Here is a 21240-nt window from a genome sequence, read left to right as displayed (position 1 = left end):
ATCAAGTTGAGCCATTAAACCACTATTTGAAATTTTCAAAGACATATTTAAAAGATCAAACAATTGTGAATCTAGCACGACGATATTCAGATCGAGCATCTCGATAAAATGAATCCAACAAGAGCAAGATTGCTCAATTCTAACATCATTAAGACACTCAAATGTCCATAAAACATTGTTTGAACAGAAGATGCTCTCCAAGCCGTCTAATCATAATAATTCATATTCTTGCATTAATTGCACTCATAACACTATAAACAGAGACGCACACCTCTCATGATGGAGAGCTTTAGGCTTAAGAAAGAACATGAAGTTTTGGGAATGACCTAAAGTCCGACACTACTCCTGACACCGTCGATCGCCGTTAATTGTCATTCATCACTGCTGACCGTCATCGATAATCATCGATCACTGTTGACCATTGTCGTTCGTCGTCGACCACCTCATGCCGACCTCCACCAATCACTATTGGTTGTTGCCCATTTCTTACAACAAGTTCATCCGCACGTGTCGACCACCTCATGCCGACCTCCACTGTTGCCCATTTCTTACAACAAGTTCATCCGCACGTCGACGTTTTAATTCAAAAGACTTTATAATATTTTCCTGTCTGCGGGACAATGGGTCTCTGTAATCATCAACTTATAGTGGATTTTTACAAATGGGTCAAACCTCATATTATTTTTTTCTTTACAGATTTGCCACGTAAAAACTTCAGGTAACACTACTTGTTATTTTTTAAAACTGTGTGGTTGAAATCTCATGCAATACTAAGACGATGATCCATTACTTTGCCGCTGTGAATTTTCTAGCACACGTTAGTTATTAATAAATTTCTAAACGCCAACCCATGTCAATCTCAAGACAACTTCAAAATCTTCAAACTTTACTCTCAAATAAATAGATAAGAACAAATTAATTTCTTTCTTAAAGGGAGGCTTGGGTTTGTTTGGGGGTAACTGCAGCTTATTGAATAATTTGTTGATAAATAGATTAAAAATAATCTTCTGATAAGCTAAGTGTAGTGACTATTATAAATTTTTATTTTTTTTGAAAAGCCAGACCACTGCCACCGCACCTAGATAAGTACGGTGTGAAAACACTGTTTTCAGCGTTTTTAAAACACATAAGCTGCCAAAATGCAGTTTAACCAAACAGGTCAGGTGCGTTTTTAAAACGCCACAACACCAAATAAGCTGCCCCAAACAGACCCTTCATCTCTTTTTCTCTAATCACCTCTTTGGCAACCTTCCTAATTTTCAAAGGCAAAAGATGCCAAAATACAGTTTAACCAAACATGTGAGGTGCGTTTTTAAAACGCCACAACACCAAATAAGTTGCCCCAAACGGTTAAACTCTTTGGCAACCTTCCTAATTTTCAAAGGCAAAAGTTTATATTTTGAAATGAAGAAGATTTATTGATCGTGTCATGGTCGGAACTCCTTGTTTCCATAATTAGCGGACCTCATATGATCATTGGTCAACTTTAAATATAAATAAATATTATTTCTATAAAAAATATTATACTCTTCAATTATTACTTTATTACCATAAAAATTAGTCAATTAAATACTAAATTAAGTGAATTATAGTATATAGCCAAGATTGGGGATAGTGATGCTCTTTAATTATTACTACAATTATGAAGCAAATTCATCATATTTTAATTATTTTCTTATATGACTTTTGATTTTATTTATTTTCTTTAATTGCACTCATTTCAATAAAAAATAACAATTTTAGCCCTTAAAAAATATTTAATAACTGAAAGTAAAAAATAAAAAATTCAATTTATCAATTATGTAGAAAAAGTTAGAATTCATAAATTAATGGGAACTAAATTGCAATTATCTGGTTAATTGTGATAAAAAGTCTAATTATTTGGGTTTTTTTAACATCTGTTTTTTTCTTTTAACAGCTTTAGACCTGCTTTTCCGAAACGACCTAACTGTATCAGAATATTGCCTTCTTTCTCCTGATCGTGTAGCTCTGGAGAGTCTCCCGCCCTACTAATGGATATCCCGGTTTCCGATCCCCAGCTGACTACAGACTCTGGTGCTTCCTCTTCACCCTGCTCCCATTGCGACGCCGAGCTCGTCCACAAGATCGCCCAACTCCTCCTCCCCGGCCTCGCCACCGCCTGCGTCGACTCCACCACCGGCGATATCTTCCGCACTCCCTCCATCGTCGCCGTCGATCTCCGCAAAGAGATGGTCGACCACCTCATACAACGCACGGAAACCTACATTTCCGATCTCCTCCTCTCCCGCAATTCACCTTCCGACCCCAACGCCGGCCTCTCCAAACCCGTCGACATTATTGCCGCACTAATTGAAGATTTCACGGCCTCCAAACGCAATATTTTCAGCCGTGTCTCCGGATGGATCCTCAGCGATGCTCGCGATGACAGGATCGATGACCTCGTCCATGAGATGGATACCAATCGCTTCTGGACGATCGATCGACGCGAAGCGATCTCCGAGGTGCTGCTTCGAAACATTGATTATAAGAACGAGGCGCATTGCTCGATGAGATTCGAGGACGAGCGGGAGCTGGAAGCTCATAGAGAGAAATGTGGGTTTCGGACGGTGGGGTGTGGGAATGAGGGGTGTAAGGTGAAGTTCTGCTCGGCGCGTGAGAAGGAGCATGACGAGATTTGTGCTTATAAGGTGTTGGAATGCGATCAGAAGTGCGGGGAGATGGTGTTGAGAAGGGAGATGGATCGGCATTGTGTCACGGCGTGTAAGATGAAGTTGGTGAACTGTCCATTTTATCAGGTTGGTTGCGAATCGGGGATTCCGCGGTGCAGGGTTGAGGAACACTGTAGGGATCAGCTGCGGAGGCATTTGATTTGTGTGCTTCCAGTTGCTCATCGCGATGAGGAGAGGTCGGAAGATGTGTGGGAAGAGCGTGCTAAAGAGCTCGAGTGTTTTTTTCCCCTTAAATTCAGTTTTATCTTCATCATGCATTTCTGTTCACTCAAACCAATACATTTTTTTTTCCCATTGAGTCACTAATGTATTGTTACACGAGTGTGCTGATAAAAATCAACATCTTATATAATGTTGTGCTAGAATGAATGCATATAAGGATCAATGAAGCTTGTACAACCATGTTTGCTTAGTTCAGATTGATCAAGTCATCACTATCGGCCCACCAGTTCTCGGTAATTTCTCCAAGCCTCTACTTCCATAAGAGTTAAAGGTCATCAAGTTTCTCATAAGGAATCATGGCCACAGAATCACCTTAATAAGATATTTTCTAATTGACCAAGCGATAACTCTAATTTGGCCCATAATTCCAGCTATTGAACTCACCATCAATGATGTCCGCTTGTTTCAAGTTCAAAGAACATAGCACTTGCAGTGTTCTTACCCTCAAACCAAAACTTGCCTGAAATTCAAATTCATTTGATAGTTGCCAAACAACAAACTAAATAAAGCTCACTAAGTTTATTTTTTTTATTAGTTAATTATGTATTACAAACCTTTGATCCGCGTCTATAGATAAAGGTTTACTAGTTGTGCATAGGCATGAGTGAACATTGTAGTTTTGTGCCCCGAATTGTGCCTGCCCTATTAAAATCTAATTAAGATACGCCTTCTGATTCTTCAATTCTATCTTTTCTCTCTCTTTCTCTTTTGGGCTCAAATGTTCCTCAAGTAAGGCCTTTGTATTTTCCTAGGATAAATTTGGATCCAACATTCTAAAGGTGTAGTGTGCATGGATATATCTAAGTTCATGGACTAGGCCAGGGAAAGATCCATGAAAAAATGGACACATTTTGGATACTGATATAGATGGAATATCATTTGACAAAAAATGATTCATAAAATCACAAAACACCTTTCATAAGATGCTCCATTTATTCACTTTCCCCAAGAGAGGGATTTAGTTGGCTATCTGGCCCACTAATGTTGTGGCAATCATGGAATCGTTGGACTATCACCCACTGAGGGTGGTACGTCCCTTCCATAAGAAAATATTGTAGAGTTTCTTCTCCATTGCAGATCGATGAAACACCAAGATGTAGCTTATCAACACCTTAGCAGAAATTATGGAAGAAAAACCTCCACTGAAGTTTAAAATGCCACCACTAGATTCTTAAAGATGGAAATTAAATTTGGTCGACCAGGTTGACTACTTTCTAATCAACTGCTCCACTGTACACAGTCAGCAATGTGATTAAATTTAGATTGATGTTCATCACTTTCAAAGATACATCAGTACGACACGGCTCTATCACCTTCCTCTGGATACATCACCAATTTATCAAACTTGAAACAATAATTTATCACCCAATTTTCCAGTGCACAAAAATTGCCAAAGAATCCTCAATCTCCATAACATGACAAAAGGATATGGAGAGGCCCTTCACCGATTCATTTGTTGCTTCTAGAAAGGGATGCTTGATGAGAAATGGAGGTTGTTAAAGCTTATTTAATAGTCACTCAGGGTCACTGAGAATGACCGTTCAGATATTTGCTCAACTTGGTGCATCTATAGGTTGATTGAAGTACTGAACTTGCTAATATTCATGCCAACATTGAAGAACAAGACTATGATATCCCGAGTTTAACATCCAGACTATGCATTTCTGAACTCCTACTTGATAGTTAATGACATTCTTCCATCCAGCAGATCAAGCCAATGAAAACTACAAGTTGTCTGGGAAGTCAACTCATCATCAAAATTAGTATGAACATCAACAATGAAGTCAACTAAGTCTTTTGAAATAATATATTGGAAAGGAGCATGCCAACTTATGACCAGTTGATAAAGGAGAAGTCGCTTTCATACTTCAAGAATCTGTCTTTTCTTTTTTCTATGTGCCACTTGTTGAAATTGTAGTGCAATCCATGATAATGAGTATTTTAGCTGACAATCTTTAATGTGTGTGCTATTGTATCCTTATGAGTCATCAAAATATTTTCTCCTATGAAGATCATTTTCACAATAATGAAGATTATTCCCACTTATGAAATCTGGCACTCAAAAGATTCCTCTTCAATCCTAGATGATGTCCCAACAAGAAGCCCGTGTGGAAGAAAGAAATGAACTAGTTCCAACACTTGTATTTTAGGAGAAAAGAAAAATTCCATAGATTTTTCTTAAACAAGTTAAATGTTTGAGGCTGATCAATTTTGATCTTATAGGGAAGTGTCCCAACAACTTTGTATTTTTTAGAGAAATTAAATTTAAAGAGCTCTATAATAGTTTCATTTTTATTGCTTCTTTGTTGTAGGGAAAATTATGATTAGGGAAAATTATGATCTTGCGAACTTGCAATGTGATGAGGAAAGAAGAAATTGCCTCAAGTATTTTGAAGAAAGTTTTATATTTATAAAAATTGGATTTGGGAACTCACTTCCTTGAGATTTGAACCCAGTAATTCACCAAACACTTCAACAACTTATCCTATTAAAGTTGCTAGTTTATTTAATGCATCAAGTCAAAATTTCCTTAGTCAACTAGATAACTTGATAAATTTCAAAAGCATAGAGTTTGTCATATAAAATTTGGTCATAAAAAGTTACTTGTCAAAGAAGAAATTTTGTAGATATGTGGAATTGTTGATGAGTTTTACCATTAATTTATCGCTTAATTTTTTGAGACTATGGTTGAAGTCATCATCTCAAACTACCAGATGTGCACCTTTTGTCTTAGTGACTCATTTGATGCAAAGCATCAAGATTGAGTCATCGACTACCTCCACTCTAACTTTGATGCATTCATTTCATATGCATATGAAATGCCATGTGCTGACATCAATGTTTCTTTTCATCACCTGAATAACTACAAATAGGCCAGCCTAATTAAACAGAAGATTTCCGAAGTTGTATGACTCTAGTTGAGGCTTTTTGTTGTGACGTTCGGGAGATGTTAGCGGATGATTCATATGAGAAGTTTAATATATATGTTGGGATCTTCAATGTTATCATGGTGCAAAAATTCAACAAGAAGTTGTGTACATAAATCAAGCTTATCTCAAAGACATAAGCCCAATCTCTCTCAAATAGACGCTCTGGTTGACTTGACTATTAATTTTTCTGTTATGAACTTTATTTCTACACCTTTCTAAGCTATTATCACATCAAAATGCATCATGTTGATTGTGAGAAGATTGGATTCATAATCAACATGTTATACTTCTATAATGTTATGTTGTTTTGATTAAAGAACGTTGAATAACACATGATGAACAATGCATTCAAAGAATAACAAAGTCGAAAAATTGAAGATTGGATTTACTACTTGTTTTAACAAAACATATTTTTTGATTAATTTTAATACAAAAACTTTTGAATCTAAAAATGAACTAAGTATTTGACCAACTACTTGTGGCTCAGTTAGATAAAAGTATGTTTATATTTATTGAATTAACAAATTGAATAAGTTTGAGCACTTTTTATATTACTCAACTGTTAAATGAATAAATTTGAATAAACATTTGTTCGATTCATTTATGATCTTGAATAGCACACTTAAAACTCACGAACAAACTCAAAATGCTCGATTAAAGCTCATTTATATTTAATTAAATTTATATCATTAATTTTTGTTTCAGATAATTAATTAATAATGCTTAATCATAATCATTAATGATATAATTAATTTAATTATTTAATTAATTTTTATTAAAATTTCCACTATGATAATTTAAATTCACAAAAAAGAATTAAAATTAGAGGTTCAAATCGAAACTTCCTCATTTTAACTTTAGGCCTCATTTTTTATTTTCACTTAGAGGATATTTGGTCGGCTGCAAAAGGATGAATTGCATCTTTTTTGCAGGCATTTTAGGAGTTTGGATGGTTTGTAAAAAGAATTTCAAATACAATGTAAAATAACGGTGTATTTGTAATTAAAACCTTAATTCATTTTACGTGTTTTTGGAATTTGATGAATTTGGGTGAATTCCAAATACACAGCTTAATGTAAAGTGTCGCCAGTCGATCAACGCCTGCCGCTGACCACTTTCGATCGCCCGCCGCTGTCGGCTGGCGGCACCCGATCGCCAGCCGCTGTCGGCTGCCGACACCCATCTCCTACCACTGACTGCCACCGTATTCTGCTACCACCTATCATGAGGATTCAGTGTTGGAGGATCATGAAGCCTAATAATAATAAGTGAGATTATAGGAATTTTAAACCTAATTGTTGATGATCAATTTGAAGACCTTTATATAAAGAAAGCAAGAAGAAAAATGAGTGTTGACGTGGAATAAATTTGTATAGTTAAAGTTATTGACGTTACTTCAAAAGTGCTTGCAAGTAAAAACTCACGAAAACAAAGGAATGTAAACACAATGTAAATGATATCTTTTTCGTTGTGGGGAGAGGATGCTAATTTGAGGGAGAAATTAATATTAATGTTCAATCACCATTACTAACAAATAAGTTTGATTCAAAAAATACTTGTAATGTTGCTAATTAGAACTATAATTATGCTAGAATGAGTGAGTTGATTTCTCATAGTATATAGTCACGAGTTGCTATTTAAATTGTAGAATAACAAATATTTAATTTTATCATAAAAACTACTAGCTGACATTCTAGAAAGATATAATTTGTATTGAAAATTGATTGTATGCCACATTATGAGATTAAAAAAAGTGATTTAAACATTTTTTAATAACTGATTTATAAGAATTTGCCTAAGATATACATTACATTATTCGGATATATTATTTATTGATGATGATTATAGGATATAGAAAAGAGTGCTTAACTTTGTTGATGTGCTCTCGGCTCATATTTTAAAAAATACATATGATATATTATATACTTGCTTTAAAAAATAGGGTATTGATAACAAAATTGCACTAATAATAATGGATAGTGCGGCATAGATTATTTCAGCGATGAATTTGTTGAAGTCTTGAATTTCATAAGAAGCTTCCCTTTGATGGTAGAGTATTTAATATATATTATTCTGCACACATATTAAATTTCTTAATGCAATCAGACATTTTAGAGATAAATAATATAATTAATATTGTTAAAGAATGTGTCAAATATGTGATTACTTCCCTATATTATTTAGTAATATTTAGCAGGATAACACAATTTATGCACTTACCTTTGAAGGAGTTCATCTTTGCCTATATTATAAGACGTAATGCTACTTATGTAATATTATCTTGTGCATTATAATTTAGAGATGCGTCCCGTAAATATCATGATAGAGATCCTTACCTTATATCTTGTCTTAATAAAAATGAGTGGACGGAGTTGGAAAAAGTCTATTCACTTTTTAAAATTTTTGATGAAGCTACTGAATTGATCACATGTTATGAGCTTGCATTTTGTCATATTTATTTTATGAACTCTGATTTACTTGTTTTATAATATAGATTTTTTTTTAATATTTTCTTACATCTAAGGTTCCAACTACCTTCCTCATTATTTATACTTGTCAAAGCTTTAAGGTATGAAGAGGGATTTGAATTTATACACTTATATTGGTCACTGACATATTTAGAATACTATGAATAAGATAAAAGAGAAATTTTAATGAATATTAAAGTAGTTTAATCTTTTAATATCAATTGATGCTATGTTAGGCCGTAGAAATAAAATGATAATGATAAATTTTGCTTTTGACTTTATTTACATTGGCTCAAATGCTTATAGTAATATTTGTGAAAGTTTATATGTACTTTACAATAAATACAAAAAAAAGTATAAACATACCATTGGAATGGAACCAAGACGTTTTCTTATTGAAACAAAGATGGGTATATATAGTAATTAGAGGATCAACTCGAAAGGAAAAAAATAAAAAACATAATATAATAAAAGAGGAAGGAAATAAAAACATATTACAATAGAATAAGGAAGGAAATAATTCAAAATAATCAGACATAAATAATTGTTATTACAGACCATTAAAATATTCTAATACTTTCATAGATGTCAGTATTGTTCGACTTGGACTTGAACTTATCGAACAGTGGCTGGGGTAGGTTCTTTGTGAGGATATCCTCAAGTTGGCTACTAAATGACACAAATAGAACGCAAATTTCCTCAAACTCGAGTTTTTCCTTGATGAAGTGTCCGTCAATCTCAACATGCTTCGTATGATCATGTTGAACCGCATTGTGAGCAATGATGATGACTGTCTTATTATCACAGAATAATTGTAGGGGAACGAGAGTGACATCTGTATTTCTTCGAGCATGATGTGTAACCAAAGAGCCTCACAAATTCCGGTGATATGGATCGAAATTCGTCTTTTGCACTGCTCCAAACAACCAATGATTGTTTCTTGCTTTTCCACATGACCGGGTTTCCCGCACAAATGAGCAGTACCCCGAGGTGGATCGTCGATCATGGATGAACCCAACCCAATCAACATATATGTAAACAACAATTGATCAAGAGATGTGGCGGGAAAAACACAAACCTGAGCCCGATATGCCTTTTAAATAGTGGAGAATCTAGTGGACAGCTTGAAGATGGTGTTCATAAAGATCATGCATGAATTGACTTACTATCCCAACTGCGTGACATATGTCGGGGTGTGTATGGACAAGATAGATGAGTTTCCCCACAAGATGCTGGTAGTGAGTTTTGTTAACGACAATTGCATTGAGAACATCATGAAGTTTTTCATTTGGATCCATCAGAATAGCTGCTGGTTTGCACAAATGAAGATTTTTCTCTATCAAAAGGTCATTGACATATTTCTGCTGAGGCAGACAAATCTCCTAAGATGACCGAGCAACTTCCATGCCTAAAAAGTATCAGAGAGATCCCATGTCCTTCATCTCAAATGTGGCAACAAGATTGTCTTTTAGAGTCTCTAATGCTGGTAGATCATTGCTAGTGAGAACAATATCGTAGACATAAACGATAGGAATAGCTACTTGGTTGCTAAAAGAATGTCAGAAGAAGAGAGTGTGGTCTTATTTAGTCTGACTGAGGGAGTCAATAATATACCACTATCTTTGTGAACTTCTCGAACCATGCTCGTGGAGATTGCTTCAGTCTATAGAGAGACTTTCACAGTCTATATACTTGCCCTTGGGGGGCTATGGAGTCAAAGCCTAGAGGAAGGGCCATGTAAGTCTCCTTTGCAAGTTCACTGTTCAAGAATGCATTCTTGACATCAAGCTAGAATAAGAGCCAATCCATATTTTTAACAAAGGATAAGAGGACCTGAATGGTATTTATTTTAGCCACTTGAGCAAGTGTCTCCTCATAATCAACTCTTTAAGCTGTGAGTACTCTTTGACGACTAACCGTGCCTTGTTGCATTCAAAGGAATCATTAGATTTAAATTTGATGCTAAAAATCCATTGAATTCTCACAGTTTTTTTTCCTGAGGAAGATCAACAATGTCCCAATTTTGATTTCACTTAAAGGCATTTATTTTATCCATGACAGCAGCTTTCCAGGCTGGGTCTGCTAAAGCAACATCAATAGTAGATGTAAGTTGATGATTGGTCGGGGTCGAAGCAAATGCTTTGTAGTTTGGTGATATTTTGTGAAAAGAAACATAGTTTGTCATAGAGTACAGAGAATATGCCTGATTGTGTACCGTACTAAAGGAATTGATTTCCTCATTTGGGCAAGAAGCAGTGATGCAGATGTCGTCCGGAGGGGAGAGGTTCCAACAAGGGGTTAGGGAGCTCTTAATTAGGTGCATCAGAACGAATGTGTCGAGTGTAAACACGAAGAGTGGGAGGATTGATTGGTGAACCAAAAGGGATAGAGAGCTCCTTGGTTGTAGTAGAGTTGGGTGAAACCAAAGGAACAGAGGGTTCCTCGATGGTAGGTGACGTGGGGGGAACTTTCGCAGGAGTAGGGTAAGGAATAATGTCCAAGAACTCTAATTCCTTCTCACTGGAGGCTTAGTTAGGAAAGTAGGGAACATTTTCAAAAAAGTAGATATCAACACTCATAGATCTTCTGTGTGGTATGGTCAAAGCACTGATACTCCTTTTGAGTGACAGATTATCCTAGGAAAATATATTTTATGGACCTGTGATCAAGTTTTCTCCGAATTGGGGCTGTGTTCCGAACAAAACCGGTGCGTAAAAAAATTTTGGGTTCTAAACTGGAGAAGACCTGATTGTTAGGAAAACACGATCTCAAGACGACTAAAGGAGTACGAAAGTTGTGAATTTTTTAGGGAACTCTATTGATGAGATGAGTGGCGGTAAGAATAACATTATTCCAAAAACGTTTTGAAACATTAAAGTGTAGCATAATGGAGCGAGTAACGTCAATGAGATGTCGTTTTTTTCTCTCAGCTATCTCATTTTATTTAGGAGTATCGTTGCAAGAGCCATCATGGAGGATGCCCTATTTACCAAGAATTTTTCTAAAACAGAGTTAAAAAATTAACGATTATTGTTGGTCTGAAGGACTTGAATAGAAGTTTTGAATTAAGTCAAAGCGAATGTATGAAAGTTTTTGAAAGTGACAATAGTTTCATATTTATTTTTTAAAATAAACCCATGTCATTCGAGTGTGGTCATCAATTAAAATAACCATCTCTTATTGGTGTAGGTAAGAGTGCGAGAGGGCCCCTATAAGTCACTATGAATAAGAGAGAAATGAGCAATATGTGTGTAATTATGGGGTAGATAAGAGATACGATGATGTTTAGCTAACTGACGGGTTTTACATTTGAAATCAGAAGGATTTTTATTAGAAAACATCAATGGATACAATTATTTTAAATACTAAAAACTAGGATGATCCAAACGACAATGTAACAACATAATAGGACATTCAATGGACTGAGATAAACCGGAACTACTTGGTGGAGTATCCTCGTTTTCCATCTTTCCTCTCGGAAGTAGAGTCCGACAACCTGCTTAGCAATTCCAATCACCTTTCTCGAACAACGATTCTGAAAGACACATACATTAGAGGAAAAATGAACAATGCTATCAATGTCATATGTCGGCTTACTGACATATATCATGTTAGGTTTCAATAGAGGTACATGTAACACATATTCCAGAGTTAAACTTGTTGTTAAAACAACATACCCTTTACCAGCAATGATACTTTGTGACACTTTAGCAATTTTAATAGTATTTTTTTCTTGAGCACAAATATTATGTCAAGAAGGCTTGAGAGCTTTCAGTCATGTGATTTGTGACATGTGAATCAATGATTCATTGACTAAAATGGGCAAAATAAGTGAGTGCCATAAGATTGGTACCGTGACGAATGTGGGAGGTTGACGAACTCGAAGAGAGCAGACTGGATCCAAGCAGCTTGATTAGTTGCTCCATGTGACTCTTAAGAGAATTAGAGGATTCTGCATTATTCTGAGTAGAGGCCAACTACACCGTGTTGGATTTAGATGCAGTAGCGAGACCCTTGTCAGCGGAAGATTTGACTGAAGGTTTGGATGGTGGTTTTTCGTGGAGCTTCCAACACATATTACGAGTGTGGTTGGGCTTGTGACAATAATCACACGTGGAATGACCAGCCCTGGGTTGAGAACTATTAGATACCAAGGTGAATGCTTCAACCTACGTAGTAGAAGCACTAAGCATAACAAGTCACTGACTTTCTTTGTGATGAATTTCAGTGAAATCAGCGCGAGCAGTAGTAGAGGATCCCAACCAAGGATACGTCCCCGAATTTCGTCAAGATCTTTATTGAGACAGGCCAGAAATTGGAACATATGGTCATTTTCTATAATTTTATGGAAGAGATATAAGTTAGCTAGAGTTTCCCCAATGTAATCATAAAATAGATCGCATTCCATCCATAATGCAACTAGGCCATTGCAGTACTGGGTCGCGGTCCTGGATCTTTGTTTTACTTCACGGATTTTCTTGGACACCTTATAGAGTTGGCTGGAAGTCCCTACACCCGAGTAGGTATCATGAACTGTCGTTCAAAGGGCACTAGCGGATGGAACATATATGATCGACCATGTCACCACCATAGAATTCTCTACTTCCCATGCTTCATATGTCGGGTCAGTCTTTGGAGTTTCACGAATCATACCAGTGAGATGACCGTTTTCCCACATCCTTTGATGAACGGAGTTTAGAATTCTAAACCATCGGCAAACTCAAGAACCTCTTCCGAGATTCATTGCTGGAGGAGTCCTCCATGATCTTGACTGAGGCAAACAAAATGTTGAGTTGTTGGGCCATTGGAAGATTCTAGTATAGATATTGATGTTCTGTCCTCGAGGAGAGGTTTTGGCTTGATTAAACCCTCAGTTGGCTGAAATATAAGCAATGAAGAGCATAACAGAGGAAGTCCGGTGAACTTGGAGGAAGATCGAGCTCTTAGGAAGCAATTCCGATAGTTGGGAGGAATCCATCGGTGCAAGGAGGCCAGATTGGCCGTTATGGAGGATCATCTTGTGGCTGGAAAGAAAGTTGGTGCTTATATTGCTAGAGGAATCTCCAGAGGAAGCAGACAAAGGAATCGTCAAAGACTGCAGAGCAGATCTAGATAGACCAGCAGAGTAGAGGAATCTCGTGCTTATACAGCCAAAGGAATCGCCAGCGGAGCAGATCTGGATGGACCAGTAGGCAGACGGAGGTTATTTGGACAAGGAGACAGACCAACCAACAACAAGGAGATGCTCGGCAGCCTAGATTAGGAACATGGCTCTGATATTATGTTGAAATAGAACCAAGATGTTTTTTTATTGATACAAAGAGGGGTATATATACCTATTATCGGATCAACTAGAAAGAAAAGAATTAAAAAACAGAATGTAATAAAAAAAAGGAAGGAATTAAAAACAAAATATAATAAAAAAAGGAAGAAAATAACTAAATAAGTAATGGATATTACTAGCCATTAAAATATTCTAATGGATGCTAATATTGACAAACTTCTTCTAAACGGTGAATAACAATTTAAGAAGTTATTCTCCTACTTTTTCAAAAGGTAGCCAATAAATGAAAAGAAGAAATATGAAAATATATTAAAATATTTTATGCTACTCATATTGTTAAATCTAAGCTAGATATGTATTTGGATGATGTCATCTTTATTGAAGGCAACAGTTTGATGGATTTTATTAATGATGGATTGTATTTTTTTCCCCCATGCTGATAACAGTTGTATCCTTAAAGGCTATATATGTGGTGATTGGTTAGTACCAATCTTCTTTAGAGATAACACAACATTCATACTTTTTGTCAAATAAAGAGAGAACTAAAAGTAAATGGTTTATTTTATGAGCTTGAACATCTAAATTTTAGTAATTGACAACTACTAATAAAGTAAGGGTAAGGAGAAGCATCATCATCTAAAAACATATGAAGCTAATAAAATTGCTAATAAACTTGTCAATTGGATTCGTTCTGTATGAAGAAACCATCATCTAAATACATATTAAGCATAGATACTATGAATAGTAAAATATGTTCTAATGTATGTTTCATATACTTTTTACTTTCAATACATTAGCTATTTTTTTGAAAAAAATATAATCATTACTTCATAAACTATTATTTGATTCACCATTTAAAGGAAGCTTATCAATATTAACAGTTTTATGCTTCTTTAAATATTCATTATAAAGTTCATATAAGCATTCAAGCATATCACTATGTGCAAAGTTTTACATCCTTTTTTTTTCTAGGATCTAATATAGCACAAATTGCTATTAGAATATTATAACTATCCCAATATTTATTTAACTTTTCTTTCATTTTTTTGTGCATTTCCTTAATATCTCAAAGTTTTAAAAATTAATTAAAAATAGAATACCTGGAATGTGATATGTAGTGCAATTTAAAATTAATTTATATATTATATTATAAGAATATTTGAGCTTTATTAAACAGAATGAGAGGATATTTGTGGGTTACGCAAAAATAATTTTTTGGCTTGATTGAAAATCTCAGTAAAAACGGAACTTTTCAACTATCTACTCGTCTTCATTAGGCAATGTGTCAAAATGATTCTATCATGAAATCTAAAGAACTTAATTTTGAACTCAAATGTACAAGATAATATTACATAAGTAACATTTCTTCTAGCAACACAATTAATGATCAACTTCCTAGCCAAGTTAGTTGTTGTGTTGATTGACTAAATATGACTAAACAATGCTGGGAAGCTAACCATGTATTTGATATTTTTTCTAACCTCATCAATTATATTTTTTATATCTAGAATTTTATTTAACACTAAAAAATTTAATATATATATATGTACGTCAACACAGGAAATATAATACCAATAAGAAATTTTATTTCGGTCTCTTCTTTCCAATTTCATAAGTTGGCACATACCAATATATCACTCTTGTTGGTGATATATTTTCATGATGTGGACTAATAATTTAAATATTTATCTCAAACATCTTGTATTCTACAAATTTGAATGAGAATTTATGCAGTTGTACTATGGAAAACTAACTACTTTATTGTCACGTTATTATATATCTAATTAGTAACATGATAGATACTTTCAAAGTTAACCTTATTTATTGGATGTGGTGGTTGTTCATTCGCATCTCACAATAAAGTGTCATTTTTATTGTGTGGTTACACTGCATATATCATTTGTGATTTTTTGATTGGAATATATTGCATTTCCTTAGGCTCCATTTGGGGGCGTGGCTTCAGCTTCGCGGCACCCCACCGCCGAAGTGAAAAGTTTGGGGGAGCGGTAGAGAAGCGTCGCGACCACCGCAGGGGATTTTTCCACAAAAAGAGGGCAGCGGGATCAACCCCATGGCCCACATTCCGCGATTCTGTTTTTACCCATTGCCCCTTTGATCGAATGTCCGACCGTTCGGGTTGTTACGCCAAAGAAAGCTCTGCTCCTTCCCCCTTCCTTCTCTCATTCGTCCTTCCTAAACAAATCTTATCATCATTCGACGCCTCTCCCCCGCCTTCCGCTCAGCTTCTCCCTCCCGAACTGTAACCTCAGCCAATTCTCTCTGTGCAAAATCATTTTTCCTCTTGTTGTTGTTGTTGTTGTTGTTGTTGTTGTGTGCCACATTATGATCTCAATTAATTGGAGGAAGAGGAGGCTTAAAAAGTGGATTTATGTTGAAAAGGAGCATGAATTTGAATTTTTTATAACCAACCAAATCTTTCATTTCAGAGCACGAATTTTAGTTTTTGCTTTAAAAGTATTAAATTCATGGCTATCACAGTTTTGTTACGTACAACATCACAAAATAGGGGCAGAATAGTCATTTTTACAGAAGCAGCTGTCTAACAGTTGTTTTCACACAACTGCCCCAAACATGTGGCCAGCTTCCAGGCAGCAACTTCCTGGGGTAGCGCAGCTGCAGCTGCGCTAAACAGAGCTTTAGTTTCATCATTAAGATTAAGTGCAATAAATTTGTTTTACACAAATAATGCTTTTCTTTTTTATGTCTTTGCATAAGAGTTATCAAATTTATTATCATCACCCATAAGAGTTATCACATTGATTATCATCACCCATAAGATTATTATTTGGTCTGCTAATGATCAACATCGAATTCTTGTACATGCTTGTAAAGAACTAAAAATCCGTTTTATAGAAATAATACCTTATTTTGATGAGCTATATGATATATGTTCATTACAAAAATTAAAAATCATTATCGTCTTGAATTATAAGCAGATAGTAAACGATACTAAAATAAGGTATTCACATCATAAATATAGTGTTCTTAAGTCAATATATAATTGAAAAAAATACATTTCTGTATGATGATCATGTGATTTTCTTACATGAATTAGAAAACCCTTTTTTTTTTAATATTGAAATAATCAACTATCAAAGTTTTGGTTAAATTATATAAAATCAGAATATATTTTCACCGAGTAATGAGAACATATTTTCACAAAAAAAAAAAAAGAAAAAAAAAAGAGACAAAGCTCAACTTAACCAATTAAAAGTTTTACATATTCTATATTAATAAAATTAGAAACAACAATAAGCCATAGATACATGGTTACATTATTGTAGGAATTTTTAAGATATCTTCAAGAGCAATCTCTTATTTACTCAACATCAATCCCATTGAAATCTTGACCAATAGGATCTTAAAGCGTCTGTGGCCTTCTCTAGCAAGCTCCAATCACATGCAAGTCCCATGAATTCATCTTCTTGTTTGCATAGCGTTGTTGGGCTTATTAATGCCTTTCTAGCTGTATCACATGGCACCACAAGGGAGAAAACAATTAGATTTTGCGACATCCTAGGGATGGAAGGTGAATGTTTGGTTAAAATGCGAAAATCGATAACAGGGTTTTAAAGTCAAAATAGGGGGATTCATATCCTTAATTTTAATTCTTTTTTGCGGTTTTAAATTAAGATAGGGAAAATTTTATTTAAAAATAAAATATTTTAATTAAATTACATCATTATTGATTTAAATTAAGCATTATTAATTAGTTTTATAAATTACTAATTAATGCTTTAATTATTTTAATATAATGAGCTACGAATTGGGCTTATTCATTAGTTTGTTTGTTAATTTTAAATGCTATTATTCATCAAGCTTTTTGTTTACAAATTTATTCATGAGTTTTAGATGATATTCTTCACGATCATAAATGAATCCAGCAATGAGTTGTTTGAATTTGTTTATCAAACAACTAAGTATTTATAACTGTTCAAATTTGCTCTATAAGTTAATCAAATGAATATGAATAAGCTCCTATTGAGCAGAGGCATAAGTAGTTTGTCAAAACGCTTGGTTCATTCGGTTCATTTGCACCTATACTTTTACATCTTTCCTCTATAATTTCTGCTCTTTGTTTTCTGCAGCTTTGTCATGGTTTAAAACTTTATGTGCTGTTTTACCATTGTGGATAATAGCTTGGTTTTTAGGTTAGTTTTATGGCATTTAAATGCTTTTATATGTAAAAAAAAATTGCATTAGCCTTCAAGAGTTTTTTGTGTCTGGAGAGCAAGATATATGGGGATAAATGAGCAAAGTTATAGCTGCTTCTTCCATAACAATGAGGGATATGGTTTCCCTTACCTAGACTTCAAGTGATCTTTGCTAAACTACAGGATGCTACAACTTACTGCCGCCTTTTATGTTACATGGAAAATTTATTTTCTTTGAGTGGCATTTACATACCTACTGAATAATTCTTATGTATTTACTTTTCTAACAACTAAAAAATATCACTATTACTTTAACATTTACATTTTTATATTTCTGTACACAGCATCCAAATATTTAACACCACAAAAAAAAATATCACTATTACTTAAAAAAAAATAAAACACACTTTTTATGCATATGTTTATGACCCCAAAGCATGAAAAATGTAAATATGAAAGTCTATGTGTTTAGATATGTAAATTTCCCTTTCTTTTATGATGTTGTTTTTGCATACGTTTGCAAGTTGGTTCTCGAGGAATATAAATAATTCATGTTATATCAGTTTACTGTTGGAGGGGAGAGAATTCTAAAGAACTATATCCTTACTCAATTATTATATTGTACAAGTACAAATGTATATGAATATAGGCAAGAGAAAAGAATATATATGAAGTATGATATCATATTATCATTAATAAGAAAAAAATGTTATAATAGTAAATATTAGAAATTTTTGCTATAAGTAATTGGCACATATGATAATTTAGATATGATCACATATATTAACATTCTATCCCTTCATCCTCATCACCAAGGCTGCATTTACTACAATTATTTCATTGCATTACTTTATATTCTGATGTCAAATTTCTGTTTTACCCACACAAGTTTTTCAAAATCTCCTCCTTTCCTATAATTATTCCGCATCCTAATTTTATAAACCGCATTTTAGTAAATCCCGTAAATATGCATTTACTAAATTTTAACAAAATCAAAATTCAGCAAATCCGGGATTTAAGACATAACTAGGAAGAATTGAGAAGAAATTGGATTTACTAAAATCAACATTTAAAATTTATCTTTTTTTTTTTTTTTGATCTAGCAGATTTACACTTGGAGATAACTCGAAACCAATATATCCGTGAAAGGGTTTATGTAGCTCAAGTGGCAGACAAGATTAGAGAGTCGTCTTAGATGGTTTGGTCACATTAGAAGCCGACCATCTGATGATCCGATTATGAGAGTAGACATGTTAGATTTGACTTATGTTAAGAAAGATAGATGTAGACCTAAAAAGGCATGGGGATATTGTATAAAAATGATCTTAATTTATTAGAATTAGATCAAAATATGCACTCAATATGACACAATGGAGAAAAAGGATTCATGCAGCCGACCGTACTTTGTGTGATAAAGGCTTGTTGTTGTTGGCACATTTAAGTTAAATCTTGCTTAAATCCGTTTCTAAACATAGTCACATCCTTAAGATGATTTGTTAGATGCTCTATCAACTTGTGATTTTTGTTTTTATTATTTTGATGTTAAGGATTTACTCTAGAATTTTTCGTACTCATAAGTTTTGAATTATTTTAAGTTCAAATCAGCTCTGGATCTTATAAATTGTTTTTAATTTTAATTTTATTTTTTGCAGACACAAAGTGAGAATGAGCTTGCAGAAGCTTTTAATGTAAGAGCTTTGGTAACAGCAATTAAGAAATTGGAAGTAAATATGAAGAAATCTCAAGAAGATGATAGGTATGGTAGCAAGCCTTCAGACTGAATTACATCTCTAAAGAAAATAAAAAAATATACATATAAATGAACAGAGCTATATTACAACAATTTATTCATAATGTAATGATTATTTTTCACTTTTTTATGAAGAAAACGTTCCACTCATTATTGAAATTTTTTTTTTTGTGACATTTACTTACATATCACCCAATTCTTATGATTTTACATATCTAGCACTAGAATCTTGATTTTTCACATTCATACCATTCAAATCTTTCATATCTCATCAAAAATGAACCTTTTTCATGCATAGGTAAGGTGACATATATGTAAAAATTGAAATATAGGCGTTAGATATGTAAATTCATAAGAATTGAGCGGTATGTCTGTAAATCTTCCAGTTTTATTGAAAATGTACAATGCGATGCCCTTGTTGAGCCAGAAGACTTCTTATCAAACAGAAGAGCGTTTTATTTTCCTCCTTTTAATAAACAGCAAATCTATTTCTTGCTTTTATTTTACAGAGTTTTTTTTTTTTTTTTCATTTTTATGAGAATGTAATATATATTTATCTCCTTTTAGGAGATGGAACTCAATCTGTTCTTTTCTTTGCAGAAAATACTGCAACTAGTTTATTTAATTGTATTTATTAGGCTTCAGCACAGGCCCCACCAATCTTATGTATTTGCATATCTATCCCCCAAACTTTCATATTTATATGTATAACACTGGTGTCATAAAATTATGCGCGCAAAGTTGTATTTCAGTTTTTAATAATAGTATTTTTGATTTGAGTGCTATGAGTATAAATATGAAAATTTAGGTATTAGTTATGTAAATACATAAGAATTGTGTGATATGTATGTAAATGTCCCTGAATAAAAATGTCCACATTTTATTTTATTTTGGTGTAGAACAAGTCAAATATTTGGGTCAACATTCTGTCAAACACCATTTCGTAATTTACATATATACCGCTCAATTCTTATGTTTTTACATATCTAACATCTAAATTTCAATTTAAATGTATATTTTTGTTTTTTAAAGTCAAAATAGTGGTCTTCTTTTTTATGATATGAAAGATTTGGATCTTATAAATGTAAAAAATAAAAAATAAAGTTAAGTGTTTGGAGATGTAAATACCTAGGAAGTGAGTGGTATGTAAATGTATTAAAATTTAGATATTAAATATGAAAGTATATAAGAATTGTGTTAAGGACCTAAGGCCTACTGATAGCAGTATATATGATACATATGAAGTGTTTGAAAATAAAATATATAGCGAAACTTCGCGCTCCTCTCGACGAAGCCATCCTAGACATATGAAGTGTTTGAAAATAAAATATACATAAGATATTATATAAAATCATGGATTTTATGATTTTATATATATAATCATAGAAAAGATAAGCTTGTTATATTTATGATTTTTTTTTTGGTTAAAAGAATGACCAAAGACTATTATAGGAGCTTCCAATTACCCCTAATATGTCTAACAATTCGAGTATCGCCTGTTTATGGCCAATTGTGACAGAGGGGATTTGAATTCGAATTCCCGACCTGAGGAGGGGTCTTGTACCGTGGATGTCAACCAACAGGACGGGATACGTGGCACAAGTCTCATGTATCAAATTTGGTCTTTGTTTTAGTAAGAGAAGAGTGATAGCTCAATTTGAAATAAGCAAATTTAGAATTTATTTGAGACAAGTTTGTTA

The 21240-nt window shown here is 33.8% G+C and overlaps 1 protein-coding gene across 1 annotated transcript; it reads left to right on the top strand.

Moving 5' to 3' along the window:
• The first annotated feature begins 1934 nt into the window (after positions 1 to 1934).
• Positions 1935 to 19571, top strand: LOC110019665. Its single transcript, XM_020717428.1, has 3 exons — positions 1935 to 2928; positions 15554 to 15708; positions 19443 to 19571. Exons 1-3 carry the CDS (start codon positions 2013 to 2015, stop codon positions 19569 to 19571), a joined length of 1200 nt encoding a protein of 399 aa, XP_020573087.1. The 5' UTR covers positions 1935 to 2012.
• Positions 19572 to 21240: the final 1669 nt, after the last annotated feature.

Source organism: Phalaenopsis equestris, unplaced genomic scaffold (assembly GCF_001263595.1).
Source record: "Phalaenopsis equestris unplaced genomic scaffold, ASM126359v1 Scaffold000067, whole genome shotgun sequence".
NCBI lineage: Eukaryota > Viridiplantae > Streptophyta > Magnoliopsida > Asparagales > Orchidaceae > Phalaenopsis > Phalaenopsis equestris.
This window is presented reverse-complemented; position numbering and strand designations above follow the sequence as displayed.

Excerpts from the sequence above, each read along its gene's own strand:
- LOC110019665 (XM_020717428.1), top strand. The coding sequence starts at position 2,013 with ATGGATATCCCGGTTTCCGATCCCCAGCTGACTACAGACTCTGGTGCT. Across the intron at positions 2,929-15,553 it reads GCGTGCTAAAGAGCTCGAGT|GCTCCATTTGGGGGCGTGGC; the intron begins GTTTTTTTCCCC and ends GCATTTCCTTAG. Across the intron at positions 15,709-19,442 it reads GGCCCACATTCCGCGATTCT|ACACAAAGTGAGAATGAGCT; the intron begins GTTTTTACCCAT and ends TATTTTTTGCAG.